This window comes from Carettochelys insculpta, chromosome 1, assembly GCF_033958435.1.
Source record: "Carettochelys insculpta isolate YL-2023 chromosome 1, ASM3395843v1, whole genome shotgun sequence".
Lineage (NCBI taxonomy): Eukaryota > Metazoa > Chordata > Testudines > Carettochelyidae > Carettochelys > Carettochelys insculpta.
The window spans coordinates 148,851,791-148,868,253 of record NC_134137.1 but is presented as its reverse complement, the minus strand read 5'-3'; the positions used below and the strand labels follow the sequence as shown (position 1 = coordinate 148,868,253).

The window sequence follows — 16,463 nt, the reverse complement described above, 5'->3', positions numbered from 1 at the left end:
GTTTCATGTTGCTCAGTGGTTTTTATTTATTTTCAATACATTTGTGATATGGTTGGGTAAAATTTGGCCCTGTTTAAGAATGTCTGATCAATGCAGAATCTGGAAGAACAATATTGAGTGTATGTAAAGGGACCTTTATTGCACGGTCCTACTGCATCTTGGTTTTGCAATCGGTCACTTTTTGCCTATGCTTCTTCTGTTCCATTTTTGTCTTATTCTCTTCAGTAGCATGGGTGAAAAAAATTCCTCAGTCCAAATGACGGAAAGACTCACTGTTTATTTACAAGCAAATAGCTTTGGCTGGAAGGTCCCTGAACTCCAGAGAGCCGCCTATTTCTTGTGAATATCCTCATGCCGTATAATTTTGTACGTAATCCAGTAGAAGATGTTGAAAATGAGGAAAGCTAGTGGGAATGCAGCCCGGGAAATTGTATCAATCCGTTTTGCACGGTCAACAAACTTCTTTTTGATGGACTCTGAATCCTTGGGTGGTGCCACAGGAGGGTTTGGAGGTGTGGCCTTGACTGTGGTGCCATCTTTGACCTGGAGACAATGACCCATTCCATAACCACTGAAGTTGAATCGACTGTCACGGGTGACATCATCTTCCTGGAGAATAAAGGACAGAAATAAGAGAGATTCAACTGTCTGCAGAATACAGTTATGGTGGTTGCATCAAGGTGTGCTGCCTAGCTTCTTAACGAACCAGCAGACAAACTTTGGGGGTTTGTGATATGAGTTCATATAACACTGCCTTACAACATTCCACTGGTTCACTTGCCTCAAGCTGGATAATGTTTTTTGTCAGGTGAGTAAATATTATGCCTGTTATCATCGTTCTGATAACTGGGTGATGACTTTGTACCTGACCTGTATCAGAAGGGTAGCTGAGTTAGTCTGTGTCTTAAAAAACAACAAGAAGTCTGTCCTGTGGCCTCTTATAGACTAACAGATATTTTGGGGTATAAGCTTTCGTGGGCAAAGACCTGCTGTGTCAGATGCATGCATTTAACAAAGTGGGTCTTTGTCCACAAAAGCTTATGCTCCAAAATATCTGTTAGTCGAAAAGGGGCCACAGGACTTCTTGTTGTACCTGACCTGGTAAATTTTCATGACCATTCTGCCAAACCAATACAATCATAATGTTTGAGCTAAAGTTACTGGCAGCCTCCATGAAGGATTCAAAAACACCAGAAAAGAGACGCTGTTCTCCTGCAGTCTGCTTGAGATGAAAATCAAGCTCCAAAGCAGCCCTAGGTTACAATTTGATTTGGCTGAGGACAGGACTACTCAGTAACAGCTGGAAAAGCACTCAGAACCCATAACCTGTTGTGCTATATTTATTTCACTGTTGTCATTACTCCACTTTTTGTGGACAAATGTTTCACTGATGATTTTTAAACAGGCTCTCCTCAGGCTCACAAGTGCAGGACACTCTCTCATGTCTCTGTCTCACCCTCAGCCTTCTGATGGCAATACAGGGCAAGGCATTGCAAAAAAAGCAATGGGCCACATCCACAGCTGGCACAAAGCTTGATAACTACACTCTCTCTTCGCCAGGGGAGGTTTACCCATCTGTATCACTCTGTATCATCAACCTTGCTTTACTTACCTTACAGCTTATATACTGAGGCGAGCAAATAACAATGCATCACGAGCCCATGATAAAAGAAATTGTAGTGAGTGAAGGTAAAAGAAGTGAAGATAACAATACCGCCATGGATAGCCAAGTACTTTGGTTTGAAGACTGCCATAATTATATATATATATATATATATATATTCACATCTCTATATTAGATGTATATTAACACAGGGCTTGTTACCACTTGAGTCCCTTTCACCTCAAATCATCAGCAGTGTGAAAGTGATATGTTTTGCTCTTATTGCAATTTATTCGTGTACAATTGTCAGTCCTTCTGGGAAAAGCTAAAAAGGTAAAAGTTCTGCTCCTACTAGCTATTAGAAATAAAGTGCTTAAAGGTGACACTGCTCAGACAAGAGTTATGGGCATGGTGCTTCTCTTGCGTTAGTTAATGACATTTCTAAACCCTGCTACAGCACAGGGAGATCCATCGCCGGCAGAGTTTTCTGTGTCACTCGCATAGTAGACAAAAAACAAACGCAGGACGCAGAAGATGATTAAAGGGTAGCAGATTTGCAGCAGCTGTGTTAGCACAAGTATTTGTTTTCATACAGACATTCTGTAGTTTGTGAGATAGCTTTGCTGGGGGGTGCAGGGGGGATTACAGTCTGTCGGACAGAGCACAACACTGTGAGATTCTAGAGTTCTAGTCCTAACTCCGCCACTGCCTTGTTGTGTGTTGCTGCACAAATCAGTTCAGCGCTCCAGGTCTGATTCTGACCTTACACTACTGTAAATCCAGGGTAACACCCCGGGAGTCATTTCCAATTTATACTATTGTAACACTATGCCGATTTCTAGCCCCTGTATGCAATTTTTCTTGTCTGGAAAAGGACTATCATAATAAACACCTACATCATGACTTGTAAGGAATAAGTCATTTTCATGTATCAGAGAGGTAGCCATGATAGTCTGTATCTGCAAAAATAACACGAAGTCCTGTGGCACCTTATAGACTAACAGATATTTTGAAGCATAAGCTTTTGTGGGCAAAGATCCACTTGTTTGTTAGTCTATAAGGTGCCACAGGACTTCTTGCATTTTCACATGTGTAGGGTATCAAAGAAAGAAAATGCTATGCAGCGGGAATACAGTACTATTACCTTTATTCGTTTGGTTTTGTTTTTTTTTAAAAATAGCTTTTCCAGTAATGTTTAAAAATACTTAAGGTTTACACATATTTTTCTGCAGCACCAGCAAGCAGCAATATGTTCTTACAACAGCTGCCAAACTGGTTTGTCTATGTTGCATGATAAATTATTCTGACCCAACAGCACAAGGGAAGTTGTGGGGGAGAGAAGAGGTATCGTTATCTTACTTATTAAAAACACACTAGTTTCAAGGTGCCTTGATAAAATGTAAAACAATATCCATCATAATAAAACAGAAACAGAAATATTAACAGTCCCAATAAACCAAGTGCTTCTGAAGGAAACATAATCCAATTTCCCAATCTTTTGTACTCCCATCTGCTAATCTCTCCATCTCACACACTTTATTTAGCTCTTCCCAAAACAGTGGCCTTTGCTGTGTGACTTGAACATCAAGGCTACGTCTTCACGGCGGGAGCTATTTCGGGATACTGCAGTATCCTGAAATAGCTGCCTTGCATCTACACAACGCACATGTCATTTTACAATATTTTTCAAAAAAATGGGCATGCTATTTCAACATGCCTGTACACCTCAGAGTGGGAGGAGTAAGGATGCCACAAAATAGCACTTTATTTCGACATGTGGAACCATTTAGATAGTAACACGTGCCAAAATAGCTTATTTTGAAACTGACTTGAAATAAGCTATGCAATTTGCATAGCACAACTTGCATGCTTATTTCAAGTTGAGGCTGTCATGTAGATATAGCCTAACAGACCCAGGCTATATCAGCTCAAGAGAAGAAATGAATTCCAAATTGAATGTGCAAGCTTCTCAATGCAGTTGTATGCCAGAAACAGAAAACCAGCTTCTCAGGTCAGAGCTAACCATAAACTTGCACTAGTTTAACCACAGTTGTTTGGTTTTAAATAGGCTTAATTAATCCAGTTCAAGTGCATGTGTAGATAAGGCCTCATATAGTTAAGTCCCAAATTATTTATGGCTTTATAAATTAAAAATCTATCAATTTCCAGGTGGAATCCAACAAACCTTCATTGCGGAAGATAATGTGTCCGTGTCAAGTGCTCATTTCACAAGTGAACTTGCTTCAACTGCTAAATGAATGCAAGATTAGCTTAGTTCACAACATGGCTGCTATCCAAACTAGATGTAATGAAAGTATGGGTAATAGAGAGACAATGTTCCCTGGAATCTTTCCCATCCCTGTGTAGATTTTTTTCCATCCATGTGCAGAATAAACTTTTTATGTGCACCAAGGCATGTGTGAATGGGCACCAGCAGTAGAAACCAAAAAGCCTAGCTGGGTGGCATTTAAATATCTCCTGGGTGGCCACACAAGCATGCACATTACAGAGAACACTGGCCAGAGCTGAGTGAAACAGTCTCCACCTTCCTAGCAAGGTACAGACCAAAAATTGCTGCCATTTTCACTGGCTATGGTCTAAGAATATGCCCAAATTTCTCACTTGAGTAATAAATGGACACAATCTGCATCAAAGAAAAAACAGCTGTTGGCTTACATCCTGTACTGTGGCCAAGACACATTCAGAAATGGACTCTGTGATGTGGAAATGAAATGTGACAGTTGCCCTGTCATATATTCTTCTTAAATTTATGTCCTCTTATGGAACTAAGACAGTCAGGAGGGAAGGACCTGTACTTTTGTTAGTGTGGAGAGCTATAACTTGCATAATAGATGAAAAAGAAATACACAGCAAGATTGATGTGCCGTGGCCCTTAGCAGTTCTTTCCCAGATTTTCAGAAGAATTGTACTGTGGAAATTAAATACACTAAACTACATACGCGACTTCAAGTTGCGTTAACTTGCTTTAACATGAGTTAAGCACAACTTAATGCTGCTCTGCAGCCCCTTCTCCCTGCGTTCTCCCGGCCGCATGGCTGTCAGCCTGAACAGCTGTGCAGGTGGGGGAAGGTAGGGAGAAACAGCCAGGAAACTGCCCAGCCCTGGTGGGCCGCTCAGTTTCCCAGGTCTGCAAGTGGCAGGGATCTGGGAACCAAGCAGCAGCATGGTTCCAATCTCCCCCCTGACTTGCGTGAAAATGTGAGTTATGCAGGGGTTGCAGGAATGCAACCCTGCCCGACCCCCATGTAATTCAGGAGTTTACTGTATATTTGGTTAGTGCTAGGACAATAACATTGAAAATATGGCAAAGGATCTATTTCCTAATGCACTTATATTTTCTTCTTGTATCTTAGATGCTAGCTGCAGAATTATTTTGGTAAAGGAAATGGAGTATACTGAGAAGTGTAGGTGGGGGAGGGGTGTTCCTACATGTTTTGCTTAATGTTTTCTTCTTCGTGAATGGGATCCGCTTTTGTTTTAAAAGTGTTAGATCCCACTGAATTAGACCTTGAGTGGGACATACAAGAATATATTTCAGGAACATTAACTCTCCTGATTTCCTTTCCCCGCCCCAGTACAAAACTCACTTTTTGAATGAAAAGTACCACAGATTTCAATAATGCCTCCTCTGAGGCCTAGTCCTGAAATCTCTGCTTACTTAAAGCTCTGGTCACAGGTCTGGGTCCTACTGTTAACGTGAGGAAGTGAAGAGATGAGGAAGACTCATTAGGCCATCCAGATCATCTCTCAGGTGATGTTGGACTGTTAATTGAGTGTATTTTCTAGAGAGATGTCAGCTATAAATACTGTACAAAGAGAACAGCGAACTCAGCTCAGTGTTTTCACAAATAAAATAATCTGTTTCTTGGGCAGGTGTTAATAATTTGAAATCAATGTTGTATTAACTAGTTCTCAGCTTGTGATCAGGTATTTCTGTGATCTACTGCTAGGCACTGATGTGGCTCCCCCTGAGGTACCGCAGACACTGTAGTGGAAATTTGGGACTGGGGTAGAGAGCTTTCTCTTTACCTTCCTCTTGGAGAAGTGAATCTGGGTGGGCTCTGTTCGAGAAGAGAGACTGGTGTGATGGGTATAGCCAGCTGGTGGTTTTGATATTTAATCCATGTACCAGAACAGTGGTGCTACAGCTGGGCAGTATGGCCCCTAAGGCAGTGTAGATACTCCCAGCATCTCTGGCTCTTCAGCAGTTGGCTAACGTGAACAATTCATGTACAAGATGAGATAAAGGGAAAGCCTCGACACTTGTCAGTAGGAGGGGACAAAACAGTATAAGTCATAGTTCCTGTGCGCTCTACATGTTCAGCACGTGTGATGGTCAAATCCTGAATGAGTTGCCTGAAGAACCAAAATGTCCATGCTCCTGTGTGGTGCAAGAATGACTGACTGAGTATTACCTTTCTGGGTATTAAAGTCTGTCAGAGCAATAACGCCTGGATAATTCATTGCCTCTAAAGCACCTGCCACTGGCCATTGTTGGAAGACAGGATACCAGGCTAGATGGGCCTTTAATCTAACCCAGCATAGTCATTCTTACAACTTCATTACCAGGTTGCATAACAGGTCTGCCAGTTCATTTGTGATGTACACCAGAGTTGTCTGGTTAACATATCCATGGGAATCTCGCATTGGGTTGCCTCTGGATATACATAGCAGAAGAATGCATCCACATTATTTCGATCTGGGGGTTATTCCCCTTCTGCACCCGATGAATAAAGCATAACTCCCTCACTTCCCTTGTCCTGTTTGGGCTTGTGCAGCTGTGAGTAGACGACAGTACAGTTATTTTAAATGTATGTAATTAGTGCTTCATTTTAATTAAAATGTGAAACAATCATTAGCAGAGCTGCTAAATTGTAACAAAAGGAGACAGGGAAGTTTTGTTAAAGAAGTGACTGTGCACCCAGGAAAATCCTTCACCACAGCAACCACTGCTGAGATGAAGAAGGAAGGGCTATAGGGGCAAATGCCTGAAGAACCCAACTCGGAGAGACTCACAGACAGTCAGCGGAAGTGAGGGAGGAGCAAAGAGAATTCAGTTCCACTCTGGTTAAGTTTACAGCTGTACTAACTCAGCATAGTTACACCAATGTAAAAGCAGCACAGTTTGGATGGGGTCTCTGGGTCAGTGATGAATTCCAGAATCCTATCTGCCCACAAGACAAATATAATTTAACTTAAAAATATACTTCCTGAAACCAAAATTGTAAATCTGTAGGAGAAACTTCCCTGGCACAAGCCTGCCTGCCTTTCTCATTCATTTCTATGGGCAATAAATTGCTGACCAAAATAAGTGGCTCTCAGTGAGAGGGAAATGGTTGCTTCTGTAGGGTCCCTACACTTACTTCCCTGTATAGATGACCTACATCTTGGATCACAGTTCAGGCTGGGAACCCCTTGGTGGGGTTGCCACACTCCTTTCCATGCATATGAGTGGGGTTTCGGGAGGAGGAGGGGCAGACCAGGGCCAGGACAGAGCCTTAAATCACTTTTCTCCCCTTGCCCGTTTCACCAGCCAGCACAGTCAGCAGTGGCTAGTAAGAGGCTGCTGCAGGTGACACTACTTCTCTGCTGCAGCATATGGTGAGCCAGGGCATGCACAGTGACGCTGAGATAGGTGATGCCCCTTACATAGGGCAGGTTGTATTCTTACAATCTAGGCCTCAGTGCAGGCTCACTGAAAAGGGGGAAAACTGAAGGAATTGAAAGCAAGGGCTGAAAAAAAAAAAGCAGGAAAAGATTCGTAAGAGTCAGATCTGGTGAGCTACTGGCCGCATGCTAGAACTTTAACCAAGACCTAGGAGTTTGTTAAAGACACTACAACTTGATATCATTTTGTCTTCTGAACTGGACTGGGTGTCTGGGGCTGTCCAGGTCAAAGATCAATAGTGCAGTAATCAAGTCCCTCAAATTGATTCTACCTGAAGCATAGACCATAGAATAATTTCCCAAGGAAGCAGTGGAAGCCTGATTGCCTGAACCTTTTAAGGTTTGGCTGGGTGAAAGCACTAGGGAACTCACTGTCAAGGAATAATCCCAGTGGGTTCAAGCTCTTGTGGAGGCATTTCCCTTGCCAAATTGCAGTAATGAGGGGGACGTGGTGGTGTGCTCAGTGTGCCCACAGGGGGCAGTACAGGTGCATAAGACACTTCCTTATGTTTTTTAAATGAAAGCCCTCCTTCTCTAAGGCCATAACTAGACTGGGTGGGTGTGCACTAACATAGCTATACCAATAGCCTTCTCCCCATTCTCCTTCACGATTAATGCTCTCACCATCTGAATACTTCTAATCCCCCTCCTGCTTCCTAACATGATTTAGCCCCAACATATCCCTTTGGATTCTCTCTCTCTAAATAAAAGCATCCAGTATATTCTCAGTAAAATATCCTTGGATTCACCAGCCTGTCTGGCTTCCACCAAAACTCATTCTTTCCCTTTACCGCTAATTATTTTAAATATGTCATTTACAATTATTACCTAACGTTCACTGACCTCGGCCAGTCTGTGTTCTGTCCCCATCACTCCACCAAAACCACTCTGACAAGGGTCTCTAGTGATCTCTCTTAGCTAATCTCAAGGTCTCCACAGAACCCTCCCTCTTGACTTGTCCACCACTGCTGCAATTCTGTACTCTCCTCATTCTGTTCCTAATGTTTTAATTGTTACATTATCATCAATTTTGGTGGAATTTTCTCTTTCATCCTCCCAGTATCAGCTGAAGCACCACAGGGCTCTCTTCACCATGCTTCACGGTTGCTTCCTTTCTTTGGCTGTTCCCTTGGTTTCACTTGGTTTCAACCATCATCTCTATGCTGATGAGCCTCCAAGCTATTTCTATACTCATAGATGATATGTGAGGGGGCAAAATGGGTCATGTGCCCCCTAGATTTTAATTGCAGAAGCCAAAGCCCTTTACTCTGCTCCCTCCCTGCCCTGGTCCCCTGCAGGGCATGGGTCATATCTGACCTTTCAAAAAAGAGGACACCCCTGAGAGGGAGTATATCTCTATCAATATCTGCCACATGAGCTGGTAGATATTGATACAGATACACTTCTTCTTAGGGGTGTCCTTTTTTATATGGTAACCCTACTTCTGTTTGTACCCCACATTAGTATCTCTCCAGCCAATCCTTCACCTCCGTTTCCACTTTCTTAAAATGCTCCTAAACAAACTCCCTATCTTCCCACTCCAAACCCTCTCCCTTATCACCTTTTTCAATCACTGGGTCCCCTGGGATGTTTCAAAGCAGCTGTAGATTCTGGTGAATTTGTCCTTTAGATATTTAAGAAAGGCAAATAATTTCACTCAAGGCACTCATATTCAACATTTGAACACCTTGTTGACGTAGATATTTGCATCCTGATCCTTTGGCAAAAGCTACTGTTTATAGGGGAACATTTCTGCACTCCAGTTGGACTCTTAAGAACGCTAACAACTCCTAGTATAAAAATGCTGGGTCATGGGCGGTCAATTGCCAAACTGTTTTAGTGAACAACATACATGTGGCTAAGCAGGTATATGAATGTCTACTTCTTTAGTTTCAAGGATTGTAAATTACTCAGAAATGCAGATTTTTACATAGAAATTGAATAGAAAAATAATTAAATAGAAGAAAATGTATCTGAGTTTGGAAATTCTTATATTTTCACTTGCATGGTGGTAAGTATTAAAAGGGTAGCCTAGTTAATTTGTATCTTCAAAAACAACAAGAAGTCCTGTGGCACCTTATAGACTAACAGATATTTTGGAGTATAAGCTTTTGTGGGCAAAGATCCACTTCTCATGCATCTGACGAAGCGGGTCTTTGCCCACGAAAGCTTATGCTCGAAAATATCTGTTAGTCTATAAGGTGACACAGGACTTCTTGTTGTTTTTATATTTTCCCATCTCAGAATTGTTCTAATTATGCAAGACATTTCTGCAATAGCTTGTGATTTTTTTGTGCTACATTTCACATTCCTAGATCCTGACCTGAAATATAGATGAACATTGAATCATGTTTATCAGCACTTCCCTATCTTGGGTTGTTCTCACGGCTCAGAAACTTGCAGCATGATCCGCTTAGTGATTTTTTGAAAATGAATACTAAAAGTACTCAAACCCAGAATGTGGAATTTTGCTACTTTTCTAATTTTGGACCTTAACAAAAAGAGTTGTCAGTCATGCATATTAGGTGTTTCTGTATGCCATGCAAAACTCAGTCACTTGCTAAATTATCTGTAAAAGGTGAGATTAATGAATCAGCATATTGCTGGATCTGCAGTGCCATATCCAGTAATAACAGGCACTGTAATGGCATCTGCCTTATTTTAAATTATCTAAATTTATAGCCGTGCACTAAATTCTACATTAGCATACACACTGCCTCCAGGAACACATGCTTAACAGATAAGCAATATTTGTTTAAGCTTTAGGTGTTTGCAAAAGATAAGGCTCAAATGAATGTGTTTTCGACTACTGTTTGTTCTGCTCTTAGGGAAAGAAGTGCAGCGATCAATAACATTAATTGTATATATTCCTTTAATTCCGAAAGGAGTTTCAGTGTCTTGCAGTTAGAAAGTTATGTCCCTAGGGTTCTTGTATATTCAAATCTGTCTCAAATTTCAAGATGATATCATTTTCAAAGGCATTGCGGTTATTTGTCTCCCATCTACAATTTGCACACAAGTACTGTTATTCACACAAACCTATGAGGTATCCAGAATCCATTTTAACTGTACAAAAATCAACCACTCAGAACAGAAATATTAATAATAATTCAGTCTGCTGCTCTGGAAATCACTGCCATATTGGCTGGAACAGTGTAGGAAAACAGTCCTATAAAACACGTAATAGTGGCAAGGCAGTGCCACTACAGTTACAGTTGTATCACAACTTCTGTTTTAAGTCTGAGCTTTCCGTGTCCTCCAAAATGGACATAGTCCATATTTCTTCTAAAATTAGGTATAACTTGTGACTCTGTGTGTGTGTGTGTGCATGCGTGCGCGTCCATGCACGCACGCACGCATGCACACAGCACTTAGGTGGTCTTAGTCTGTCAAGTTTTACACAAGGTAGTGCATGGAACTCACTAAAGCTTGGGGATGCCCAAAATGAGACCAGTCTTTAAAAAGGCACCTCTTTTTACAATGTTCATGCATCAACTATGATTAGAAGGTTTCATTTCTGCCATTTTATATTCTTTGAAGTTTGATAAAAGCATGCCAGAACCCAAATGGTTAATCCAAGTACTGTGACATTTGATGTGTTTCATGGGAAGAGGGTTTCAAATCTGGGGTCATTTGACCAATGTGTTCCTGAGTTACAGAGAGATGAAATTTAAATTTCTTATGCACGCCCCGGGAGTCATTTAGCTATTACGGTGGCAGGGGCCAAGTAACTGGACACATCGTAAAATGAGAGCACACTGTCTGTGGATCTCTAGCAGTGGCCCAGTTTGCAGTGATGTAGTGTACCACCCACATTACGATGCTTCCTCTTTGATGTTCCTTTGCAAGATTCCAAAGCACAACAGGCAGATTTGAATTGGCAATGACGTCTAAGCCTCGGAAAGCTAGCATCAAAGCAAAGTTCCATTTCCAAGTGCCTCTGATGATAAAGGAATATATGTCCCACTGTGCAATAAAACATAGCCACCATCAGATAAAGCCCTCTTTGGGGCTAAATGCAGCACCCAACTGAGATCACATGACACAAAGAGGGAGGGAAATATAGGCAAGAAGATCAAGGCCAAGCCCAACTCTTACACAAAGTGCTCTGAAGTCTCTAATATCCCCTGTCCCCTGCAAAGCATGTCCTTTGTCTTTAAACTATCACATACGAATAAGTTACAGGGAAGGCAATGCCTCTGCCTCAGAAGGATAAAGGGCTGTGTCATCCCTAGCACCAGTGTGAGGGAATCTAGATATTTCAAAATGTGTGACATTTTGGCTACCACTTCAAGCGACAGCTACGCAGGGGACATTTTAAGTGTGTTTGTCATGTTTAAAAAGCTTTCTCTGCCTTGGAATAACTTCTAAAATAAATGAATATATAAGAAATACAATGTTCTAGTTAGTCCTGTCTTGAATGCCCAGGACTGGACTAGACCACCTCTTGAGGTTCCTGCAAGTCCTGCACTTTTATGATTCAGAGTTCATATCCAAATTATGACATATATCCAAGCTATGATCATTCCAATCACACCTTCATTTCAGTTTGTGGGGAAGGAAATAAACTAAGCCCCATTGTTATTCCTATTCTTGGTATGATTATATGTATGTATGCAACCTGACAAGCTAAGATATTAATTAGTTAATTGAGTCACCGGACAGTCCTTGATGCCATGTTCCATTTCTGCTCAGCAGGGCCTGCTGCCTGTATGTAACAAAGAAAACCAGACAGACTGTTCCTTTTTAGGTAATTATAAGATGATGTGTTTAGTGTGCCTAGCTCTATTGTCCTGCTTATTGCCTCAAAGGTTAAAAATGATATGATTTCTCGCCATTATATGTGGCTGCTCTTTGTTTGGACTGTCCTCAGGCAGAAATCCAATACTGCCTTTTTGTCACACACTTATCTAATACACACACTGGTGCAAGGCCCAAAATGAAATAACTACCTGGCAATTTGCCAGTATGGCCTTTGGAGCCTTGTAAAGGTTCTTCTGACGTAACCACCAAATGCTATGTCAGTAGCCCAGATGGCAAACTGCTACAATTTATTGAATTCTAAGAACCCACCATGGGCTCTATTTTCTTTTCATTCACCTGAATTGCCTGAGCATAATGAAGATTTCACATACCTTAAATATTATGTAAGCACTTCAAAGCTCTACTTTCCTGCCATCAATTTTAACAGACCTATGAATGCAAAGCTAACTGCAAACACAGCACGGTCAGATTAGGATGCCTTCTGAGACTGCCCTATGCATTTAAGTTTTTGTGTGCCACTGTAAAACAATGGTTGGATTACTCTTCGCTTATCACACAAAATTTGAAAATAGCTTCTTCAACCAACATATTAGTTAGTAATGGGAGTAACTTCTAAAAGGGTCTAGATAATGGGGAGCAGTTTGCAAGTCTGAGATGGTGAACAAGGCTAAAAAAAGACAGACAAGCTGATGCGAGCCTGAGAAGAGTTTTTGAAACATAACATCCCAATACAACTCACACTACATTATTTGAGTATCAAAAGCTGCTTCATCTCTGCTGATACAATAGAAAGAGAAGTCAAAGAGACACAGTTCTAGAATGGAATAGATAGTAATATTCTGGTCCCAGATAATGCTTAATTTTTTTTAAATAAGCCTTTGTTCCAAGTCTCCTTGGGGATCAAGGAAAATTATGGGATGCCATCAGAAATACTGTGTTTGAAGTCAGCACATCCACAAAGCAGGTAGAGCTTCAATGAAGAGCTGAACCCTCACAAATCTTGTTGAGGAACTCACAGACTGACACCATATGTAATAGCCACGCAAAGGAACAAATTATATGGAAACACTGATGAATATTTTCCCCTGCTCTGAACCGCTGAGTACACTGCATGATAGTTCTCTCCATAAGAGTGGGATAGAAATGAACAATCTACAAGGCCAAATTCTTTTCACAGTTCAAACTGCGGTGTGTGCCCAGACCAGGGCAAGAGAGCTGGAGTCTGGCAGTACTTGCCCAATTTAGAATTACGCTGGCTGGGCAGAGTTCTCCCTTGGTATCATGCTGTTGCCAGCTCCAACAAACATCACCCTTTCCTTTTGAGCCTTGAGGCTTGAGTAATGTCAGAATCAAATCTACACTACAGCGCTTTGCCAATTGTTAGCTGGCATGTTATACCTTAGGGAACATAATCAGCTGACATAAATCAGACCAGCTCTTAACCTGCTCTAATTTACACCAAGGCCAGAGGAGTTGCAGTGTCATAATCAAGGAGCCACAATTTACTCTCTAACATCCCTCAACCTTTTTGCATGTGCATTGAGTGGGCCTCAGTGCTCCAGATCTGGCCTGCTGGAACTGAGCTACACTTCTACACTGCAGGGCTACTGTTAGGATATGACATTAGTGTTAGAACACAGGGAACTGAAACCTAAGAGGAAAAACTAACAAAACTCAACATATGCTTTTGGTTGTAATGAAACCACATATAAGGTCACATAGGATGAAGAAACCAAATAAAATAACAAATGTCGAGATTGAACTTATGCAGCTGATACAAAAAGATCCTTCCTTTGATATTTGATCCAGATTCCCAAAACAACTACGAGATAACACAGAACTAGAACAAAGAAAGGTAACAAAGTCTGAGTCTTCACATGGCAACCGCAAGTTGATTATATTTACCTCAAAACAACACAATGTGAGCCACAAGAAAAAAAAGAGAATTAACAATCAAAGAGACAATAAGGGAAACAAACAATACAAAGATGTATCACCAGCATAACAAAATAATAAAGGAATAAGAAATGGGCAGCAGAACTCTCTGAGATTTCCCATGGTCCCATAAAGTTTGTTTACAGCCACTAGTCCTGGTTCTCAGTGTTCTATGCTGTTATTTAGCTGTAATTTACCCCTAAATGTTTTCTAAGTGCTCATTAAGCAGTGAAAGGGTTGGTAATGCAGCTAGATGATATTGACCTCCCATGGTCTGGCAAATTCTCTTGTCTGGCACCCGTCAGGTTTCGAGGGTACCGGATTAGAGAGGTTCAATCTGTAGTGGCCCTTAAAAGGGTTGTTGCATATTTGAAAAAAAATACAAACACAGGTGCTTCTTTATATAAACTACAAAAGTCTTCTTATTCACAACAAGAGCTCTGGACATCATTTTTGTGCCTGCAAAATTTGCTTGCGTCAGACTCTTAATACTCCTACAGTCCCCTTGGTCACTGGAAGAAGGAACAGCATTATTAATCCCCCCATGCTGACATCCAGAACATAAATATGTCAAGAACTTCAACCCTTTTATGAAAACTAGAGCTGCTTGACTTACTGTGCATGCTAAAGGAATACACAACACCTCCCAAAGAAGTAAATGGAGGGATTGTATGAATTTTGAAAGAGAACTGCAGCTGGTGGCCATTCAATTGCATTTATATGTAGACCCATCTATCTGTAGGAGCCTCTGAGTGTTGAGGGCTGGTTCTAGAGTCTACAACTCCCAGAAGGCATTGGGAGGAAAAGGGAAGGAAAAAGGGTTTTGGGTAGGCTGGGGAAGGAAGATGGTGTTCTACCTCTTTTTGGAGAGTTAAGGCTGATCAAACAGATTCCTGCAGGGCAGGCATGGAGTTTTCTTGCAGCCAGGAGCTTCTTTGGGAAGCTGCAGCCTGCTAATGAGACCCTGCAGGGAAGGAACTTTATCTGTGTAAAGTGCTGCAGGAGGCCAGCTCCTGTTAAGAGGGCCTGGTCAGCTTGTTGCCTCGCCTGGAGTGACATATAGAACCCTGACCAAGCTGTCTGCAATTCAGTGGAACAACAACCACATGCCAACACAAGCAAGTAACTGGAACTTGGATAATTAAAGAGTGTACACTCTGGGGTGGGAGAACTGATGGCAGCACATACGTCGATTATGTTTCATTTAGTGTTGTGTATGTTGTGAAATGATTTCATTCATGTTTAGTCTGTAACCTGTCTCCTTAAGTTGTTAAGTAAAGGGGTGTGTTGATTCTGATTTGGTCTGTTAGATATATACTATTTATAATTGCTGTTTGGAGTTAAACCCAGATTATAACTGGAATAAGAATTCCTGGAAGTTTCCAAGGCACACTGTTAAGTGTGTACAGGGGCCAGTGACGGGTAGACACAGCCATTTTACAGAGCTTTAGAAATCAGGGTGAAAGGGGACTCCCAACCATCCAACATCACCACTGGGACACCCAGGATTTCCTTTAATATTAAGCCCTTCAGGTGCACAAGTAAGTGCTGACTGCTCCCGAGTAAACCAGGGAGGAAAGAAAAGGGTTTACATATGTACTACTTCAGTTTGGTATAAAGTGAGAGTTGCAGCAAAGGTCTGAAAATGGAAACACTCAAGTCTCCAAATACTTGAATAGTGCAGGTGTGATGAAAAAACCTGCATCATCCTTAATTTGACAACTGCATCATCCTGAATCTCACAGGCTGCATCTGCGCTACAGCAGTTTTTCAAAAGATGATCATCCGGAAGATGTCTTCCAGAAGATCTTCTTTCTAAAGATCATGTCCACGCACCAAAAACTAGATTGAAGGTTGATCTGGTCTTTCAATAGAGACTGTCCACACAGCCCTTGCTCTTTCAAAAGAATGGGCCAGGGATCGAAAAATCCAGCACCATGAGGACTGCTCTTTTGGAAGAAGGGCCTGTGGAATGTCTACACACACTTTTTTTTTCAAAAGAAGCTTTCAAAAGGAGGTGCTCTTCCTGATCCGGGAGAGGAAGAGGAATTCTGGAAGAAGAGTCGTGTTCTTTCCATTTCAATCAAAAGAGCGCATTCTGTGTGTGGATGGTCTGTGTGCTCTTTTGAAAAAGGGCCTGATTTTCTGAAAGAACTTACTAGTGCAGACACAGTTACACTGTTTTAGCCCATAGGGTGATACAGCTTGTGCTCCCACCTGCAAGGTGCTTCATACATCTTGCTGAGTGCTACCTTTCATGGAAGCTGAGGGCTCTCTGTACTTCTGCAGTGCACCACCCTTAGTGTGATCAAGACCTTAAATATCGTACTAGAACTGGTGCACTCTGTCTCGCACCCACACATGCACACATCAGGAAATTAAATACAAAGAACAGGAACTCCTTGCAAAGCTAAGACTCAATCCTGAGTCTTGTTGTCTGGAGGGGTTCACGGCTGTGAATGCCAGCTTCAAA

At 41.6% G+C, this 16,463-nt stretch overlaps 1 protein-coding gene across 2 annotated transcripts in view; it reads right to left on the bottom strand.

Annotated features, from left to right (window-relative positions):
* Nucleotides 1–271: 271 nt before the first annotated feature.
* The window catches only part of GLRA2 (glycine receptor alpha 2), a 175,645-nt gene continuing 159,453 nt past the window's right edge, over nt 272–16,463 (bottom strand). For both annotated transcript variants that reach the window (XM_074983351.1, XM_074983352.1), the window contains exon 9: nt 272–609. In XM_074983351.1, coding sequence (XP_074839452.1) covers nt 331–609 — 279 coding nt within the window. In that variant the 3' untranslated portion in view covers nt 272–330. The remainder of the gene's footprint in view (nt 610–16,463) is intronic.